The 18,809-nt window shown below is 46.4% G+C and overlaps 1 protein-coding gene across 4 annotated transcripts in view; it reads right to left on the reverse strand.

Annotated features, from left to right (window-relative positions):
- Positions 1 to 18,809, reverse strand: part of enpp2 (ectonucleotide pyrophosphatase/phosphodiesterase 2) — a 171,509-nt gene that overhangs the window by 37,107 nt on the left and 115,593 nt on the right. For all 4 annotated transcript variants that reach the window (XM_038809792.1, XM_038809790.1, XM_038809789.1 and 1 more), the window contains 2 exons: positions 15,724 to 15,863; positions 14,113 to 14,248 (listed from right to left, as the gene is read on the reverse strand). In XM_038809792.1, the coding sequence (XP_038665720.1) occupies positions 14,113 to 14,248; positions 15,724 to 15,863 (276 nt within the window). The remainder of the gene's footprint in view (positions 1 to 14,112; positions 14,249 to 15,723; positions 15,864 to 18,809) is intronic.

Consider the following 18,809-nt stretch of genomic DNA (forward strand, 5'->3'; position numbering starts at 1 on the left):
AAAAAAATGTTTCCATATTTTTCTGTAACATGCCTAGTATTGAAATATTCATATTTAGAAATGAAGATTAACAATTATCAAATTAGATATCCCATGTATTTTGAAATATATTCTTCCTTGGCTAAATAAAATTCCACGGATGATTTTTGGATTGGGTAGCAGTGGTCAAGAGGAATGGTATTTATGATTTTAAAAAGTACCAATCAGTTCAAAGTCATTTATGATGTCTTTACAAATTGCAACCAAATTGTCCTCTATTGGTGGTTAAAATACTGAACAAGGGGTGGGAGTCTCCATTGTGAGTCCTCCTCGCTACCACTGCCAGTGAGGATGGAGAATTCGGCGTTCAGCTAAATCTCCATTCACCGCAGCAGGAACGGAGAATCCTGCCAGTGTGAAGGAATGGAGACTCAAAATCAAGATTAGATGGTCTGAGTTTCAATACCAGTCTGACATTTGCATTCAACACATCCCTAAAGGGAAACATTTTTCTGTCTTCTATCTACAAACATTTTCCCTTCTGGGAGGTCTTGTGCCACAATGGGTAACGCCCCTGCCACTGAGACAGAAGCTCCGGGTTCGAGTTCCATCCCTGGGCTCGATGGTCAAGGTTGTTCATATCGTGGTCAATCAGGTTGAGTATGTCAGCTTACAAATCCTTCCGAACCATAAGACCATAAGTCATAGGAGTAGAATGAGGCCACTCGGCCCATCGGGTCTGCTCCGCCATTCAATCATGGCTGATATTTTCTCATCCTCATTCTCCTGCCTTCTCCCCATTAACTCCTGATCCACATATTAATCAAAAACCTCTGTCTTAAAGACACTTAGTGATTTGGCCTCCACAGCCTTCTGCATCAAAGAGTTCCACAGATTCACCACCTTCTGGCTGAAGAAACTCCTCCTCATCTCTGCTTTAAAGGATCGTCCATTTAGTCTGAGATCGTGTCCTCTGGTTCTAGTTTTTCCTACAAGTAGAAACATCCTCTCCACATCCACTCTATCCAGGCCTCGCAGTATCCTGTAAGTTTCAGTAAGATCCCCCCTCATCCTTCTAAACTCCAACGAGTACAGACCCAGAGTCCTTAACCGTTCCTCATATGACAAGTTCTTCATTCCAGGGATTATTCTTGTGAACCTCCTCTGGACCCTTTCCAAGGCCCACACATCCTTCCTTAGATACGGGGCCCAAAACTGCTCACATTATTCCAAATGGGGTCTGACCAGAGCCTTATATAGCCTCAGATGTACATCCCTGGTCTTGTATTCTAACCCTCTCAACATGAATGCTAACATTATATTTGCCTTCTTAACTGCCGACTAAACCTGCACATTAACCTTAAGAGAATCATGAACAAGGACTCCCAAGTCCTTTTGATTTCCTAAGCATTTCCCCATTTAGAAAATAGTCTATGCCTAAAGTCCTCCTTCCAAAGTGCATAATTAATACTTTTCTGCATTGTATTTCATTTGCCACTTCATTGGCCACTCTTCTAGCTTGTCCAAATCCTTCTGCAGCCCCCTTGCTTCCTCAATACTACCGGTCCCTCTACAGATCGTTGTATCATCTGCAAACTTAGCAACAGTTCCTTCAGTTCCTTCTTCCAGGTCATGAATGTATATTGTGAAAAGTTGTGGTCCCAGCACTGACCCCTGAGGCACACCACTAGTTTCCAGGCTGCCATCCTGAAAAAGACCCTAACACACCAAAGACTGGCAGTAAGAGCTGAAAAGACTCCTGGTCAGCTACACTTGATGAGGAGTGGCACCCCTCAAGCTATAAGCCCCTCTAGACAGACTAGCCACCTGTCCCAGGAATTACAACCTACGGAAATAGACCAAAGTCTGCCTAAGGGAAGGGAATAGGAATTTTCCCTTCGGACAGGGTCAGAAGCCTCGGTTATGAGATACCATTGCAGAAACTGGATTCTTTTGTCTTGGAAAGAGGCGGCAATGTGAGTCTCAAAGTCACAATGTAGTGAATTGTAGGAAGGAGTTAATCTGGAATACTGGTTTACTCAAAAGCAGTGAAACGGAATGTAAGTTCTCCTCTTTTCTAATCAAGTGTTATGGGGCAGGTTGTCACTTTCACTGATGGACTGTCATTATCCTGAAATGTTAACTGTTTGCCTCACCACACAGATACAGTCAGACCGGCTGAACGTTTCCAGTATTTTGCGAGTTCCAGCATTTATTAATGTGCCTTTGTAGTTTTCACAGCTTGGGCCGAAGTTTGGTTATAGATTCCATCAGATTTTCATTCCACTCACAGCTGAGGAAGGCAAGGGGGGGGGGGGGGGGGGGGGGGGGGGGCAGTCTGTGAGTACGGGGAGAAAGCGAGTAGAATGCTGGCACACCAACTGCGAAAGAGGGAGGCGGCCAGGGAAACCGGGGGAGTAAAAAATAAGGAGGGTAACACGGTCTTGGATCCGGGGGAGGGGGGTGAACGGAGTCTTTAAGGAATTCTATAGTAAACCATATGAGTCAGAGCCCCCAACTGGAGCGGAAGGGATGAGCCAATCTTGGACCAGTTGAGGTTTCCAAAGGTGGAAGAGGAACTGGTGGAGGGGCTGGGGGCCCCGATTGAATTGGAGATTGTCAAGGGTATAGAGGGCATGCAATCGGGTAAAGCCCCGGGGTCGGACAGTTACCAGATAGAATTCTATAAGATATTTTCAGAAATATTGAGCCCACTCCTGATGAGGACCTTCAAGGAGGCTAGAGAGAAAGGAACCCTCCCCCCAACAATGTCACAGGCTTTGATCTCACTCATTCTTAAACGAGGGAAGGACCCGGAACATTGCGGGTCATACAGGCCGATTTCGCTTTTAAACGTGGATGCCAAATTGCTAGCTAAGGTGCTGGCCACAAGAATTGAGTATTGCGTCCCAGGGGTGATAGAGGAAGATCAGACTGGGTTTGTTAAAGGCAGACAACTCAGTACCAATGTCCAGAGACTTTTTAATAGTATCGTGATGCCCTCAGAGGGAGGGGCGGCAGAGGTGGACGCAGACAAAGCCTTTGACCGGGTGGAGTGGGAGTACCTGTGGGAAACACTGGGGAGGTTCGGGTTTGGTGAGGGCTTTATTGGCTGGGTGAAATTGCTGTACCAGGCGCCTGTAGCAAGCGTATGTACAAACCGGCTGAGGCCGAGGTACTTCGAGCTTCACCGGGAACGAGGCAGGGATGTCCCCTTTCCCCGTTACTATTTGCCCTAGCTATGGAACCACTAGCTATGGCGTTGAGAGCCTCGAGGAACTGGCGGGGACTGGTTCGGTGGGGGGAGGTGGAACATCGGGTCTCTCTTTACGCAGATGATTTGCTCCTGTACATTTCGGGCCCTGTGGAGGGGATGGGGGAGGTTCTGCGGATCCTGAAGGATTTTGGTAGTTTTTCAGGGTACAAACCGAACATGGGAAAGAGCGAGTTGTTTGTGATCCAAGGGGCAGGAGGAGAGACTGAAAGAGCTGCCGCTCAGGATGGTCGATAAAAGTTTTTGTTACCTGGGTATACAGATGGCCAGGAAATGGGATGCCCTGCACAGGCTCAACCTGACCCGGTTGGTGGAGCAAATGGAAGGAGACTTTAAAAGGTGGGACATGCTCCCGCTGTCACTGGCAGGGAGGGTGCAGACCGTGAATTTGTTTCGGGGGGGGGGGGGGGGGGGGGGGGGGGGGCGGCAGCATGGGAGCAGCAGCTGGAGGCAGCGTCTTGTAAAGGTACTAGTCTGGGAGCTTTGTCCCAGGTAGGATGGATGGTGGGTTCCAGAGCTGGCAGAGGGTAGGCATCAGAAGGATGAGAGATCTGTTCATAGACGGAAGCTTTCCCAGTTTGAAGGCGCTAGAGGACAAATTTAATGCACCGCCAGGAAAGGCCTTTAAATATAAGCAAGTACGAGCCTTCCTGAAAAAACAGGTAGTGGCCTTTCAGATGCTGACACCACTGAGGATACAGGACAGGATTGTCTCCGGCACCTGGGTGGGGGAGGGGAAGGTGTCGGATATCTACCAGGAACTACATGAGGCGGAGGAAACCCCGGTGGAGGAGCTCAAGGGTAAGTGGGAGGAGGAGCTAGGTGAGGAGTTGGAAGCGGATCTGTGGGCAGAGGTCCTGGGCATGGTTAATTCTTCCTCATCATGTGCCAGGCTCAGTCTAATTCAATTTAAGGTGGTCCACCGGGCACACATGACAGCAGCGAGAATGAGCAAGTTGTTTGGGGTAGAAGACAGTTGTATGAGGTGCAAGGGCAGACCTGCAAACCATGTCCACATGTTTTGGGCATGCCCGGAGCTTAGAGAGTTCTGGCAAGGGTTCGCAAGGGCAATGTCCAAGGTGCTTAACACACGGGTGGTGCCGAGTCCAGAGATAGCGATCTTTGGAGTGTCAGAAGACCCTGGGGTTCAGGGGGTGAAAGAGGCCGCGTCTTGGCCTTTGCCTCTCTTTTATTAATGTGGAGGGACTCGAAGCCCCCGGGTGTAGAGACTTGGGTTAACGACATGGCTGGGTTTCTCAGCCTCGAGAAAATAAAGGTTGCCTTAAGAGGGTCTACACTAGGGTTCTCTCGGAGGTGGCAGCTGTTCGTCGACTTTCTCGGGGGAAATTTTAATGTCAGCAGCAGCAGCAATCCATGGGGGGGGGGGGGGGGAGTGCTTCATTGGGATGGTGTGGGAAGACTGGGTCACGTGGGGTAATGTCTATTTATTGTATATTCTCTTTTTGCACTATGTTAATGTTCACTCTAGTTTCTTTTGTTATTATGGTTACTACTGTTTTATTATAAAACATTCTGCAAAACCTTAACAAAAATAGTTTTTTAAAAAAGATTTTCATTCCACTGATTTCAGCAGACAGGTTAGCACCCATTCAGTAAAGATAAAAATGTACCTTAAAGTATCTCATTCTAAATCAGTGAGGAAAAGTCAGATTGAAAGTGACTGTTGTGGGATAAATTCGCAATTCAAATATTGGGCAAAATAATTACACAGAATATTATTAATCCAACCATCATCGATTTCCTGCTATCTTTGAAGAGAATTAACTGTTTGAAACGTTGTAAACGTTAGAACTTACTGCTAAACCTTTGTTGCTCTTTCACTACAAGGTATTGAGATTGGGACGACTAGGCCTGTATTCACTGGAATTTAGAAGAATGAGGAAGGATTTCATTGACATTTCTGACAGGACGGGACACGCTGGATGCAGGGATGATGTTTCCTCTGACTGGAGGGTTCAGAACAAGGAGTCACAGTCTCGTGGTACAGGATAGACTGAGACGAAGGGAAATCACTTCACTCAGATGGTGAACCTGCAGCACTCTCTTCCACAGAAGGCTTTGGTGGCAAAGTTACTGAATGTATTTAAGGAGGAAATAGATAGCTTTCTAGGCTCCAAAGGCACCATGGGGTATGGGGAGAACATGGGAGTAGTGCTCAGATGGAGGATCAGCAGGGCAACACGGTGGCACAGTGGCTAGCACTGTTGCCTCACAGCACCAGGGACCCAGGTACAATTCCAGCCTCAGGTGACTGTCTATGTGGAGTCTGCATGTTCTCCCCGTGTCTGCGTGGGTTTCCTCCGAGTGCTCCGGTTTCCTCCCACAGTCCGGTGCAGGTTAGGTGGATTGGCCAAGACAAATTACCCCTTAGTGTCCAAAAGGTTAGGTGGGGTTACTGGATATGGTGGAGGCTTCAGTAAGGTGCTGTTTCCAAGGGCCGGTGCAGACTCGATGGGCCGAATGGCCTCCTTCTGCACTGTCAATTCTATGATCACATCGAATGGGAGAGCACGCTCAAATGGCCTAATGGCCTACTCCTGCTTCTATGGGAAATTAGCTGTTACTAAGGAAACAAAATAGTCAGCAGGATTTTAAATTTACATTTATTAAATTTGGTTTGATCATTGAATTTTTATGTCCATGAAGGCTAACGGTGTTTGGAATACAATGTTTCTTCATCTTGAATTGTGGCATCAAGTATTCCCAGGCAAGGCAAAGATTTCCATTATTCTGTCAGAAAATGTGCACTAACGTGCACTGCACTCATAAGGGCATCTCAAGGTATCCACCGTCCACATCGGATATCCTTCCAGTCTGTCTTATTTTAAGTTAGATTGATGAGCAGAGCAGACAATTTGCAACAAATCCACAGTAAGAGTGGGTAAACAAGTGACAGAGGGTTGGAGCATTCTCGTGATGGGATTTGACAGCTTAATCAACCTGTGCAGCTCTGTGCGCTGAGATTCTTCTGCTGCAATCTCAGCCTAAGAGCTGGAAAATGGTAATTGAGAAACAGTTCAAGTAACAAAAAATGAACTTGGATAAATCCAGCATCAATTCTTCATAGTTAACAGAGATGAGGAGGAATTGTTTCAGTCAGAGGGTGGTGAATCTGTGGAACTCTTTGCTGCAGAAGTCTGTGGAGGCCAAATCACTGAATGTCTTTAAGGCAGCAATAGATAGGTTCTTGATTAATAAGGGGATCAGGGGTTATGCGGAGAAGGCAGGAGAATGGGGATGAGAAAAATATCAGCCATGATTGAATGGCGGAGCAGACTCGATGGGCCAAGTGGCCTAATTCTGCTCCTGTGTCTTATGGTCTTATGGTCTAACGCAAGTCAATACTTCCATTACTGGCTCTAAGCCAGGGGATGAACCTCTCCTTAATGAGCTGCCAGCTACGTTACAATATGGTGGAATTTAAAACACAGATGGAGGGTGAGAAGGTAAAATCAAATACTAGTGTTTTGTGTTTAAACAAAGGAGATTACAATGGGACGAGAGAAGAACTAGCTAAGGTAGACTGGGAGCAAAGACTTTATGGTGGAACAGTTGAGGAACAGTGGAGAACCTTACAATCGATTTTTCACAGTGCTCAACAAAGGTTTATACCAACAAAAAGGAAGGACGGTAGAAAGAGGGAAAATCGATCCTGGATATCTAAGGAAATAAGGGAGAGTATCAAATTGAAGGAAAAAGCATACAAAGTGGTGGGAGATTGGTGGGAGACTAGAGGACTGGGAAATCTTTAGGGGGTAGCAGAAAGCTACTAAAAAAGCTATAAAGAAGAGTAAGATAGAGTACGAAAGTAAACTTGCTCAGAATATAAAAACAGACCGTAAAAGTTTTGACAAATATATAAAACAAAAAAGAGTGGCTAAGGTAAATATTGGTCCTTTAGCGGATGAGAAGGGAGTTTTAATAATGGGAGATGAGGAAATGGCTGAGGAACTGAACAGGTTTTATGGGTCGGTCTTCACAGTGGAAGACACAAATAACATGCCAGTGACTGATATAAATGAGGCTATGACAGGTGAGGACCTTGAGAGGATTGTTATCACTCAGGAGGTAGTGATGGGCAAGCTAATGGGGCTAAAGGTAGACAAGTCTCCTGGCCCTGATGGAATGCATCCCAGAGTGCTAAAAGAGATGGCTAGGGAAATTGCAGATGCACTAGTGATGATTTACCAAAGTTCACTAGACTCTGGGGTGGTCCCGGTGGATTGGAAATTAGCAAACGTGACACCACTGTTTAAAGATGGTGACAGGCAGAGAGCAGGAAATTATAGGCCAGTGAGCTTAACTTCAGTAGTAGGGAAGATGCTGGAATCTATCATCAAGGAAGAAATAGCGAGGCATCTGGATAGAAATTGTCCCATTGGGCAGACGCAGCATGGGTTCATAAAGGGCAGGTCGTGCCTAACTAATTTAGTGGAATATTTTGAGGACATTACCAGTGCAGTAGATAACGGGGAGCCAATGGATGTGGTATATCTGGATTTCCAGAAAGCCTTTGACAAGGTGCCACACAAAAGGTTGCTGCATAAGATAAAGATGCATGGCATTAAGGGTAAAGTAGTAGCATGGATAGAGGATTGGTTAATTAATAGAAAGCAAAGAGTGGGGCTTAATGGGTGTTTCTCTGGTTGGCAATCAGTAGCTAGTGGTGTCCCTCAGGGATCCGTGTTGGGCCCACAATTGTTCACAATTTACATAGATGATTTGGAGTTGGGGACCAAGGGCAATGTGTCCAAGTTTGCAGATGACACTAAGATGAGTGGTAAAGTGAAAAGTGCAGAGGATACTGGAAGTCTGCAGAGGGATTTGGATAGGTTAAGTGAATGGGCTAGGCTCTGGCAGATGGAATACAATGTTGACAAATGTGAGGTTATCCATTTTGGTAGGAATAACAGCAAACGGGATTATTATTTAAACAATAAAATATTAAAGCATGCTGCTGTGCTGAGAGACCTGGGTGTGCTCGTGCATGAGTCACAGAAAGTTGGTCTACAGGTGCAACAGGTGATTAAGAAGGCAAATGGAATTGTGTCCTTCATTGCTAGAGGGATGGAGTTTAAGATTAGGGAGGTTATGTTGCAATTGTATAAGGTGTTCGTGAGGCCACACCTGGAGTATTGTGTTCAGTTTTGGTCTCCTTACTTGAGAAAGGACGTACTGGCACTGGAGGGTGTGCAGAGGAGATTCACTAGGTTAATCCCAGATCTGAAAGGGTTGGATTACGAGGAGAGGTTGAGTAGACTGGGACTGTACTCATTGGAATTTAGAAGGATGAGGGGGGATCTTATAGAAACATATAAAATTATGAAGGGAATAGATAGGATAGATGCGGGCAGGTTGTTTCCACTGGCGGTGAAAGCAGAACTAGGGGACATAGCCTCAAAATAAGGGGAAGTTGATTTAGGACAGAGCTTAGGAGGAACTTCTTCACCAAAAGGGTTGTGAATCTATGGAATTCCTTGCCCAGTGAAGCAGTTGAGGCTCCTTCATTAAATGTTTTTAAGGTAAAGATAGCTAGCTTTTTGAAGAAAAAGGGATTAAGGGTTATGGTGTTCGGGCCGGAAAGTGGAGCTGAGTCCACAAAAGATCAGCCATGATCTCATTGAATGGCAGAGCAGGCTCAAGGGGCCAGATGGCCTACTCCTGCTCCTAGTTCTTATGTTCTTATGAATGTTAATAACCAAAAACATATTGTAGCGGGGCCCTGGCAGCAGGGGACGATGTTGGGGGAGGGCACCGAGCACAGCAACTGGTTGGCCCCTGTGGGCCCAACCTGCACGAACAATGTCTTTGGCAGGTTGAGGGGCAGTGTCCAGATGCCATGAGGTGAGGGAGAATGCAGTAAAGGAAAGTCGAGGACTTGTGAGTGGCAGTATGGCAGGAGCTGAGGACATGAATAGGGCAGAGATCTGGAGCATCATCTGTCAATATTCACCGTAAATAGTTTGCCCCTAGAAAGATAAACTTTCCCTTCAGTCTTTATGCAGCTTTGATGCCAATGGAATGAAGGAACCCTGTTTTTTAATCTTCATTTGGACAGCATAGTAGCACAAATGGATAGCACTGTGGCTTCACAGCGCCAGGGTCCCAGGTTCAATTCCCCGCTGGGTCATTGTCTGTGCGGTGTCTGCACGGGTTTCCTCCGGGTGCTCCGGCTTCCTCTCACAGTCCAAAGACGTGCAGGTTAGGTGGATTGGCCATGTAAAATTGCCCTTAGTAACAGAAAAGGTTAGGAGGGGTTACTGGGATACAGGGATAGGGTGGAAGTGAGGGCTTAAGTGGGTCGGTGCAGACTCGATAGGCCGAATGGCCTCCTTCTGCACTGTATGTTTTATGTTCTGTGAAGTCCGTGTGCATAAATCTCTTGTTACATCTTGGTGTCAGAAGTGATATACTACATCACAGTAATTGAATTGTGTGGATGAAATGGAAGGATGCTTGGCTGAGATGGAGCAGATGGTGAAAGAAACTGGCCCTATTAGCGAGGGAGGCTGAAGTAGCTGCAACTCTCCAGCCAGAATTCTCCCATTTCGGGGCTAAGCCCCATGGTGGGAGTGGGAAAGTGAAACGTTTCCTGCAGCAAAGGGCAACGGAAAAACATGTCAAATCTTCACTAATTATGCAGCTGGGTATTTTGCGCTATATTCTGTGGTGTGGCAGGCCCGAATGGCGGGTATTCAACTGTCATGTCTGGACACCATATTGAAAAGGGGCCAAACATCACTGACCACTACTGAAGAAGGAAGATGGACCTCCTGAAAATGAAGATGGATCACTGGGAACATTTTGAGACAGGAGGATAGATCTCCTGAGAATGAAGACGTATCTCCGGGAACACTCTGGGATCGGAGGATGGAACTCCTGAGAAAGAAGATAGATCTTTGGGAATATTCTGAGGCTGGAAGGTGGACCCTTTCACCATTTGCCTTCCCACATATTTTTGTGTCATCTGCAAACTTGGCAATAGTGTGTTCACTTCCTTCGTTGAAGTCATTAATTTATATTGTGAATAATTGTGGCTCCAGCACAGATCCCTGTGGCACTCCACTGGTTACATGTTGTCATCCTGAAAATGGTCCTCTTAGCCCAATGTTCTATCTTCTAATACAGGTCGGGAATATACAATGAATGGTAGAACCCTCAAGATTATTAACAGTCAGAGAGATCTTGGTGTACAGGTCCACAGGTCACTGAAAGGGGCAACACAGGTCGAGAAGGTAGTCAAGAAGGCATACGGCATGCTTGCCTTCATTGGCCGGGGCATTGAGTATAAAAATTAGCAAGTCATGTTGCAGCTAGATAGAACCTTAGTTAGGCCACACTTGGAGTATAGTGTTCAATTCTGGTCACCACACTACGGATGTGGTGGCTTTAGAGAGGGCGCAGAAGAGATTTACCAGGACGTTGCCTGGTATGGAGGGCATTAGCTATGAGGAGAGGTTGAATAAACTTGGTTTGTTCTCACTGGAACGAAGGAGGTTGAGGGGCGACCTGATAGAGGTCTACAAAATTATGAGGGCATAGACAGAGTGGATAGTCAGAGGCTTTTTCCAAGGGTAGAGGGATCAATTACTAGAGGGCATAGGTTTAAGGTGCGAGGGGCAAGTTTTTTATACAGAGGGTAGTGGGTGCCTGGAACTCGCTGCCGGAGGAGGTGGTGGAAGCAGGGACAACAGTGATGTTTGAGGGGCATCTTGAAAAATACATGAATAAGATGGGAATAGAGGGATACGGACCCCGGAAATGAAGAAGATTTTAGTTTAGACAGGCAGCATGGTTGGTGCAGGCTTGGAGGGCCGAAGGGCCTGTTCCTGTGCTGTACTTTTCTTTGTTCTTTAAGTAGCCTTTTATGTGGTACCTTATCAAACGTTTTTTGGAAATCCAAATATATTACATCCACTGGTTCCCCTTCATCTACCCTGCTCATTACTACCTCAAAGATATTCTGATATATTTGTCAGGCATGATTTCCCCATCATGAAGCCATGTTGATTCTGCTTGATTATATTATGCATTTCCAACTGCTCTGCTATTACATCCTTTATAATGGACTCTAACATTGTCCCAATGACAGAAGTTAAGCTGACTGGCCTATAATTACATGTTTTTGTCTCCCTCCTTTTTTGAATAAAGGTGTTACATTGGCAGTTTTCCAATCCTCTGGGACATTTCCAGAATTTAAGGATTCTTGGAAGATTATTAACAGTGCATCCACTATCTCTGTAGCTACTTCCTTTAATACCTTGGGACGCAACTCATCAGGTCCAGGGCAGTTGTCAGCTTTTAGCCCCATTAGTCACTCACCCCAATATTTTTTCCCTCATGATTGTTACTGTATTTCAATCATAGAATTTACAGTGCAGAAGGAGGCTATTCGGCCCATCGAGTCTGCACCGGCTTTTGGAAAGAGCACCCTACTTAAACCCACACCTTCACCTTTCCCAGTAATCCCACCTAACCTAAGAGCAATTTATCATGGCCAATCCACCTAATCTGCATATCTTTGGACTGTGGGAGGAACCCACGTAGACACGAGGAGAATGTGCAGACGGTGCACAGACTGTGATCCAAGTCGGAACTATTATTTAGTCATGAACTATTTCATGATTATAGTTTATTTTATTTTATTTTATTTTCATGTACTCAATGATCTGTTGAATTGCTCGCAGAAAAATACTTTTCACTGTACCTCCGTACATGTGACAATAAACAAAATCAAATCAAATTAAACATCTGCCTTACTGATCAACCTGCTAAACTCCTTTCCCAGTTCACTCTAGCCAACTCTGCCCTTATTCTGTATAATTATCCTTATTCAAATGTAGCACAGTTGTTTCTGACCCATGTTTCTCACTCTCAAATTGAATGCTAAATTCTACCATGTATGGTCACTGCTTCCCAGGGGATCTTTTACTCTGAGATTGTTCATTACTCATTATCGCATCCAAAATAGCCTGTTCGTAGGTTGGATCCACAACATAGGGCAGGATTCAATGGCCACACTGCGCTGGAAAAGTAGCTCGCCACGGCAGAGCGTGGCCGGGATCTACCCGGCTCGCAATGCCTCGCGAGATTCAACACAATCTCGTGAGATGTTGCAATCACCTTTTATCAAATTTGCATATCAGGACGAGACAGTAAGCCTCACTCTAATGTGGAGATTCCTGAGGTACCTGAGGCTTTGGGATTCAACGCCTTTGCCTCAGAGACCTCGGGCAAGTGCTGTTCAGCACTGATCCCCTCAAACGGGGACCAGATGGTTTGGCACTTGTGAGGGTCTGCCAGGGGATCGGTGGCTCCTAGCTGCATGCCTTTTGGGCAGAGTGGTGGCCTGGCACTGTTGGTGCCACATGGATACCCTGGCAGTGCCAGCTGGCACCCTGGCAGCAGCACCTGGGTGCCAACCTGGCACTACCCAGGTGGCACTGCCAGCTAGTATGGGCACTGCCAAGGTGCCAGGCTGGCACTTTTGCACACGTATGCGATCGGGTCAGGGTTGCTGTGAGTGGGAAGGGGATTGTTTCCAGGGCCTCGGAGATCTCTCGCTACGGGGAGTTCCGACGAGCAGAGTTCCCCATTTCCCATTCAGGCCCTGTTGAACAACCATGTGTTTCCCAGCACTGCGAGTGCTGGGAAACACTTAGCTAAAAGCGCTCACTACGGAACTTTGTTCCTTTTTGGGAGAATCACGGCCATATTGTTCTCGGGAACTATCCTGAATACACTCAATGAATTGTTCCTCATAGCTACCTCTGCCAATTTAGTTTGCTCCTTGAAGTTAAACTTTCCTTTGACAGTTTATACAGCATTGATGCTGCTGCAATAAACAGGCTGCTTTTTAACCTTCATGAAGTTCAGGTGCTTAAATCTCACATTACATTATATTAGATAGTAATGGAATAAGCAATAACAAATAATTAACAAAATATAGATTTTCACAGAAGTGGTTAAATATTGTTAATTCCCTACAGTGCAAGACAACAAATAATTTGCAATTGTGCTAAAGGGTTGTTATAATTGCCTTTATATGTGTGTACTTATACATTATATATATATATATATCAACTATGGAAATTGTGAGCTGTAGCTACATTTTTCCCACAACCTTACTTCAAATGCTCCAAATCAAGCCCAATAATTTGAAACAAGCAAGTTTAAAATAACTCCAAAGTGCTGACTGAAGCTTTATGAATTTATCTAATTTCTAAATTCAAAAGGAACTTCCAATCAAACACACAGTTGAACACATCACATAGAATATTGTATTTGAATTGAGTGGCCTAAATCTCCAGCGTCCCTTCCAGCTTTAAACTTATTGTGAAGGCAGAATCCAAGAATTCAATCACAATCTAAATATTACAGATACAAATTTAATTGGTTAGGGAGGTAATTCTGTAACTTTAAGCAGTTATCTTCTGACAAAATAGGCACTTCGAAGAAAACTTTTATCAATGTAATTTGATCACCATGCAATAACAAATCAAATTAAGTTATATTGTGGCTGAAAATGAGAAGCTCGGCTGATACATTATTGCCACATGGTCAGCAGGGTTGTGACAGAGGGCCAGTAACTAAGCTAGGACTCTGATAGACTTGGTGTGAACTGGGGTGAAAGGAATCCGACCTCTAGGTAAGCAGATTTGAAATGAAATGAAAATCGCTTATTGTCACAAGTAAGCTTCAAATGAAGTTTCTGTGAAAAGCCCCGAGTCGCCACATTCCAGCGCCTGAATGGTTTATTTTCACTGAATGTTTTGTGTTTTATCACCTAAATGTATCAATTCACCTTCATAAAGGTTAGAGAAAAGAAATTCACTTACTGGGAGGATAAAGAAATCCATAGGAAATGTGTCTGTCCGCTCTATAAGCTGAACAAGTTTGACTGTGAGTTGTAGAGATGCGTATATCAGGTCTCACGCAGTTGCTCAGAAAATCTGGGATGTTAAACAGCTCCACCTGTGTTGAATGTAAAAGGCTCTGTTACTATGGTACCAGTGAGTTTTTCAAGTCTTCCGAGCAGCTTTCTTCTGACAAAACAAATATTTAGAAAAATATTTTATCAATTTATTTGGACCATCTGGACCACTGCCTACGCATTCTGGGCACAACATAGAAAGATAGTATCACCAATAAAGTGTGACAGAGGGATGGTCAGGGGTGTCAGAGGGACATGGGGCAGAATTTTCCCTCCCGGGATGAAGTCTCATGGTAGGGCCAGGGGCGGGGATGGGGAGTGCTTACCACCACGGAAACCACTGGGAATTCACACCATATCAGCCTTACTAAGTATGCTGTGAGGGGTTTTCTGACATTTTGTGGGGCGGGCTTAATGGCTTGCCCCCTGGCATCAAATCTGACATCCAGATGTTGAAGAAATAAGATGGATCTTCAGGAACACTCTGAGGCTGAAAGACTGACCTGCTCAGAGACACTGAAGCTGGAAGATCCACCTGATAGATGCTCCCCCCACCCACTGCTCTGTATTCCAGGGTCTAGGGTCACTGGAGACCTCCATCCTGATCTCTGGAAACAGCCCCAGGCATCCTTCAGTTAAGTGTCCAGACACGTTCTGGATCAATATGATTTCCCCACTGGCGGTAAAGATAATCAGGTAGGGTGGGCAATTCCAGTCGGGACTTCATCTGCATGCCATTATCGGGATGCAAATCGGGATTACACAGGCCTCCAGCAGAAATTGCAACCTGCCATGGCAAGGGAAGCGGTAGATCCAACTCTCATTTTACACTGGGGTGAAACCTATTTTTGGACTCCCCCCATCCCCTCCCGCCCACCTCCCATTAAACGTGCATTGGAAAATTATGCCCGTGATGACGGAGGGAAGACCGAGACTGGCAGGATACATCCTTTATCTCCTGGACATACGATCTGCCAGCGGCAGGAGAATGAACGGCACCAGATGGAAGACGATGATGGGGCTGGCCAAAGACAACTTGGTGATACACACTTGGTGAGAACCTTGAAAAGCTGGACACCACCTGAGCTGCAGTGAAAGAGATTGTGATTCACCAGGGCTGCTAGCAGTTGTCTTGCTGCCCATATTTTCCCTAGGCCCACATGGGCCAAATTCTAAATTTTGCTATCACTGAACAATAAGAGAAACCTTGGAGAGCAAAAGCTCTTAGCTCATGTGCAGGTCCAAATGTATAAACATTGACTGTAAATAAATAGCGTTGGTTCAACAGACTATGGACCCAAGCAGCATACATTTTGGAGACTTGACAATTCGCAGATATCTTACGGGAGGTGGGTGGGGACTGTGGCACCCCATTAAATCCAGTGTCCATCAAACTGGGGGTTTAGTATTGGGGAATAAAAACTGGTTTCCATTCATGTATGTATATCATGTTAACATCAAAAAGGTCCAAATTGGTATCATTTGATAAATACATTTTAAACTGCTGAGCACAAACCTGTTTAGGAACAGTGTATGAGGTCCACAGTGGCATTGAGAAGGTTTCACTATATCCACTTATATAACCTTGATGGTGTAAGATATAGTACTTAGTACGATACAGAATAGCAGGACGACCATAAAGTAGATGCTTGTTTTCTAGCAGAGAAACCAAAAAGGCAATTTGATAAATGCAAAAGTTCCATAAGAGCAGAGGTCCCAAATTAATCGGGAATGTTACAACTGGAAAATTTAATTAAGCCCATGATTTTCACAATAACTTCATTGCAGTATTAATGTAAGCCTACTTGTGACACTCACATATATTATTATTGAGATGGAGGGGCGGGGCCGGAATCTAACACGAGGCAGCGAGACCGAATCCAGGAGTGAGGCAGCCGAAACGGCAGAGGGTGAGGCAGCTGGAGCAGCAGAACTCAAGTTAAAGTGTGGAGCAGCAGGGCTGAAGGCAAAGTGTGGAGCAGCAGGGCTGGAGTTAAAGTGTGGAGCAGACAGGCTGGAGTTAAAGTGTGGAGCAGACGGGCTGGAGTTAATGTGTGGAGCAGACAGGCTGGAGTTAAAGTGTGGAGCAGACAGGCTGGAGTTAAAGTGTGGAGCAGCAGGGCTGGAGTTAAAGTGTGGAGCAGCAGGGCTGGAGTTAAAGTGTGGAGCAGCAGGGATGGAGTTAAAGTGTGGAGCAGCAGGGCTCAAGTTAAAGTGTGGAGCAGCAGGGCTGGTGTTAAAGTGTGGAGCAGATGGGCTGAAGGCAAAGTGTGGAGCAGATGGGCTGAAGGCAAAGTGTGGAGCAGACGGGCTGAAGGCAAAGAGTGGAGCAGCAGGAGCAATGGGACTGAGGACAGTGCTTGAAGCAGCCAGAGCTGCGGGGCAGGGCCCAGAACACGAGGCAGCCGAAGGCAGCATGTAGAGGGGTCGTCACACTTTGGGTGGCCCCTGCTTGAGGGGTATATATTTTTTTTCTTTCAGGGAATTTTTTATGCCCGGTCCTGTGGGTAATTCATGAAGGACTAAGAACCGAAAAGGAGACGAAAGATGTCCAATAATCAGAGGAAGCCAGCAGCGAGGAAGGGAGAGAATGAGAGCTCACCGTCGAGCGAGAGGACCAGCCCGGGGGGGCTGACAAGAGGGCAGAGGCTGGGCTGCTGGGTGGAGCCGCACTGCTTACTACTGCACAGAGGTTGGCTCAGGTGGTGTCTCTAAAGCTCAAAAAGCAGTTTTCAAAGCAGATGAAGGTGATGAGAAAGTGGTGCTGAAGGTGTTGGTAGAGGAGGCAGGTGCCCCAGTGTAGGTAGCTGCTGCAAAGGCGTTGGCTGAGGTGAGGGAAGAGAGTGAGAAGATGAAGGGAGTGAGGAGGCACAGGGGATCAGGAGCGGCTTAGAAATGGCAGGGTTAGCCAGGTGTTTCACTCGGATTGATAGTAGGGCGCGGGGGGTTGCAGTTCTGGTGAATAAAAGAGTGAGGTTCCAAATGGAGAAAGGTGTCGCTGATCAGGGAGGTTGGTGCGTGATAGTAATAGGAACATTTTTGGGGAGGTTGGTGGCGGTGGTAAGCATTTATGATCCCAACTGGGAAGATGCAGGTTTTGTAAAGGTGTGTGGGGCCATCTCCGAGTTGGATTCAAATGAATTGATAGTGGTGGAGACTGGGATGTGGTACAGGAACCAAAATTGGACAGGTCACGACCGCGATCACTTACCCAGTAAGGGAGAGCGAAGGGATTAGCTGGGCTAATGGTGGAAATGGGAGGAGTGGACTCTTGGACGTTCTGGCACCCGGGGAGCGGGAGTATTCTTTCTTCTCTTCAATTCAGAAGGCCTATTCACGGGTAGACATTTTTGTGGTGGGGAAGTCGCTGTTGGTCGGGGTCAAGGAGTCGGAATATTTGGTAATTGCGATATTGGACCATGCGCTACACTGAGTTGATATGGGGTTGGAGAAGGGAATAGTGCAGAGGCGGGGTTGCAGATTGGACGTGGGGTTGTTGATGTACTGAGGGTTTTGTGATAAGATTGGAAAAGTGATTGAGCAATATGTGTGGTTTGATTGTATGGGTGAAGGCGGTTGTATGGGAAGCTTTGAAGGCAGTGGTGAGGTGGGGGGGGGGAGGGGAGGTGATATCATTTAAGGCAAAGGTGGATAAGGAGGAGATAGTGGAACGCCAATGGTTAATAGATGAGATGTTGGAAGTAGATAGGAGGGATTTCATAGAATTTACAGTGCAGAAGGAGGCCATTCGGCCCACCGAGTCTGCACTGGCTCCTGGAAAGAGCACCCTACCCAAGGTCAACCCAATCTCCACCCTCCACTACCTCCACCCTATCCCCATAACCCAGTAACCAAAGTAACTATCCTCCCATTTCCACCAACACTAAGGGCAATTTTGCACACTAAGGGCAATTTTGCACACTAAGGGCAATGTATCATGGCCAATCCACCTAACCTGCACATCTTTGGACTGTGGGAGGGAACCGGAGCACCCGGAGGAAACCCACGCACACACGGGGAGGATGTGCAGACTCCGCACAGACAGTGACCCAGCGGGGAATCGAACCTGGGACCCTGGAGCGTGAAGCGATTGTGCTATCCACAATGCTATCGTGCTGAGGATGTAGATCCAACACTGTTGGAAAAGAGGAGTTGCAGACGATTTTGACCAGCTGTCCACAAGGAAAGCGGTGCACCAATTGAGGCGGGCGAGGGGAGCGGTCTACGAGTATGGAGAGAAGGCGGGACGCATGCTGGCAGGTCAACTTCGGAGGGAGGCAGCGGCAAAGGAAATTGGTCAGGTGCGGGATAGGGCAGGGAGGATAGTGGTGGCTCCAGATCAGATTAATAGGGTGTTTGAGGAGTTTTACGAGAGATTGTATAGGCCAGAGTCACCTGGGGGGGGATAAGGAGATGCAGGAATTCCTGGATGGTTTGGAATACCTGAGGTTGGGGGAGGATGACAGTAACATATTAGATGGGGCGAGAGCGGAGCAGGAGATAAAAGATACGATTGGGAGGATGCAGTCGGGGAAGGTAGCAGGGCCAGATGGGTTTCCGGTGGAGTATTACAAGAAATTTAAAGATAAGTTGGCGTCGCTG

Source organism: Scyliorhinus canicula, chromosome 10 (assembly GCF_902713615.1).
Source record: "Scyliorhinus canicula chromosome 10, sScyCan1.1, whole genome shotgun sequence".
In the NCBI taxonomy this organism is placed as follows: domain Eukaryota; kingdom Metazoa; phylum Chordata; class Chondrichthyes; order Carcharhiniformes; family Scyliorhinidae; genus Scyliorhinus; species Scyliorhinus canicula.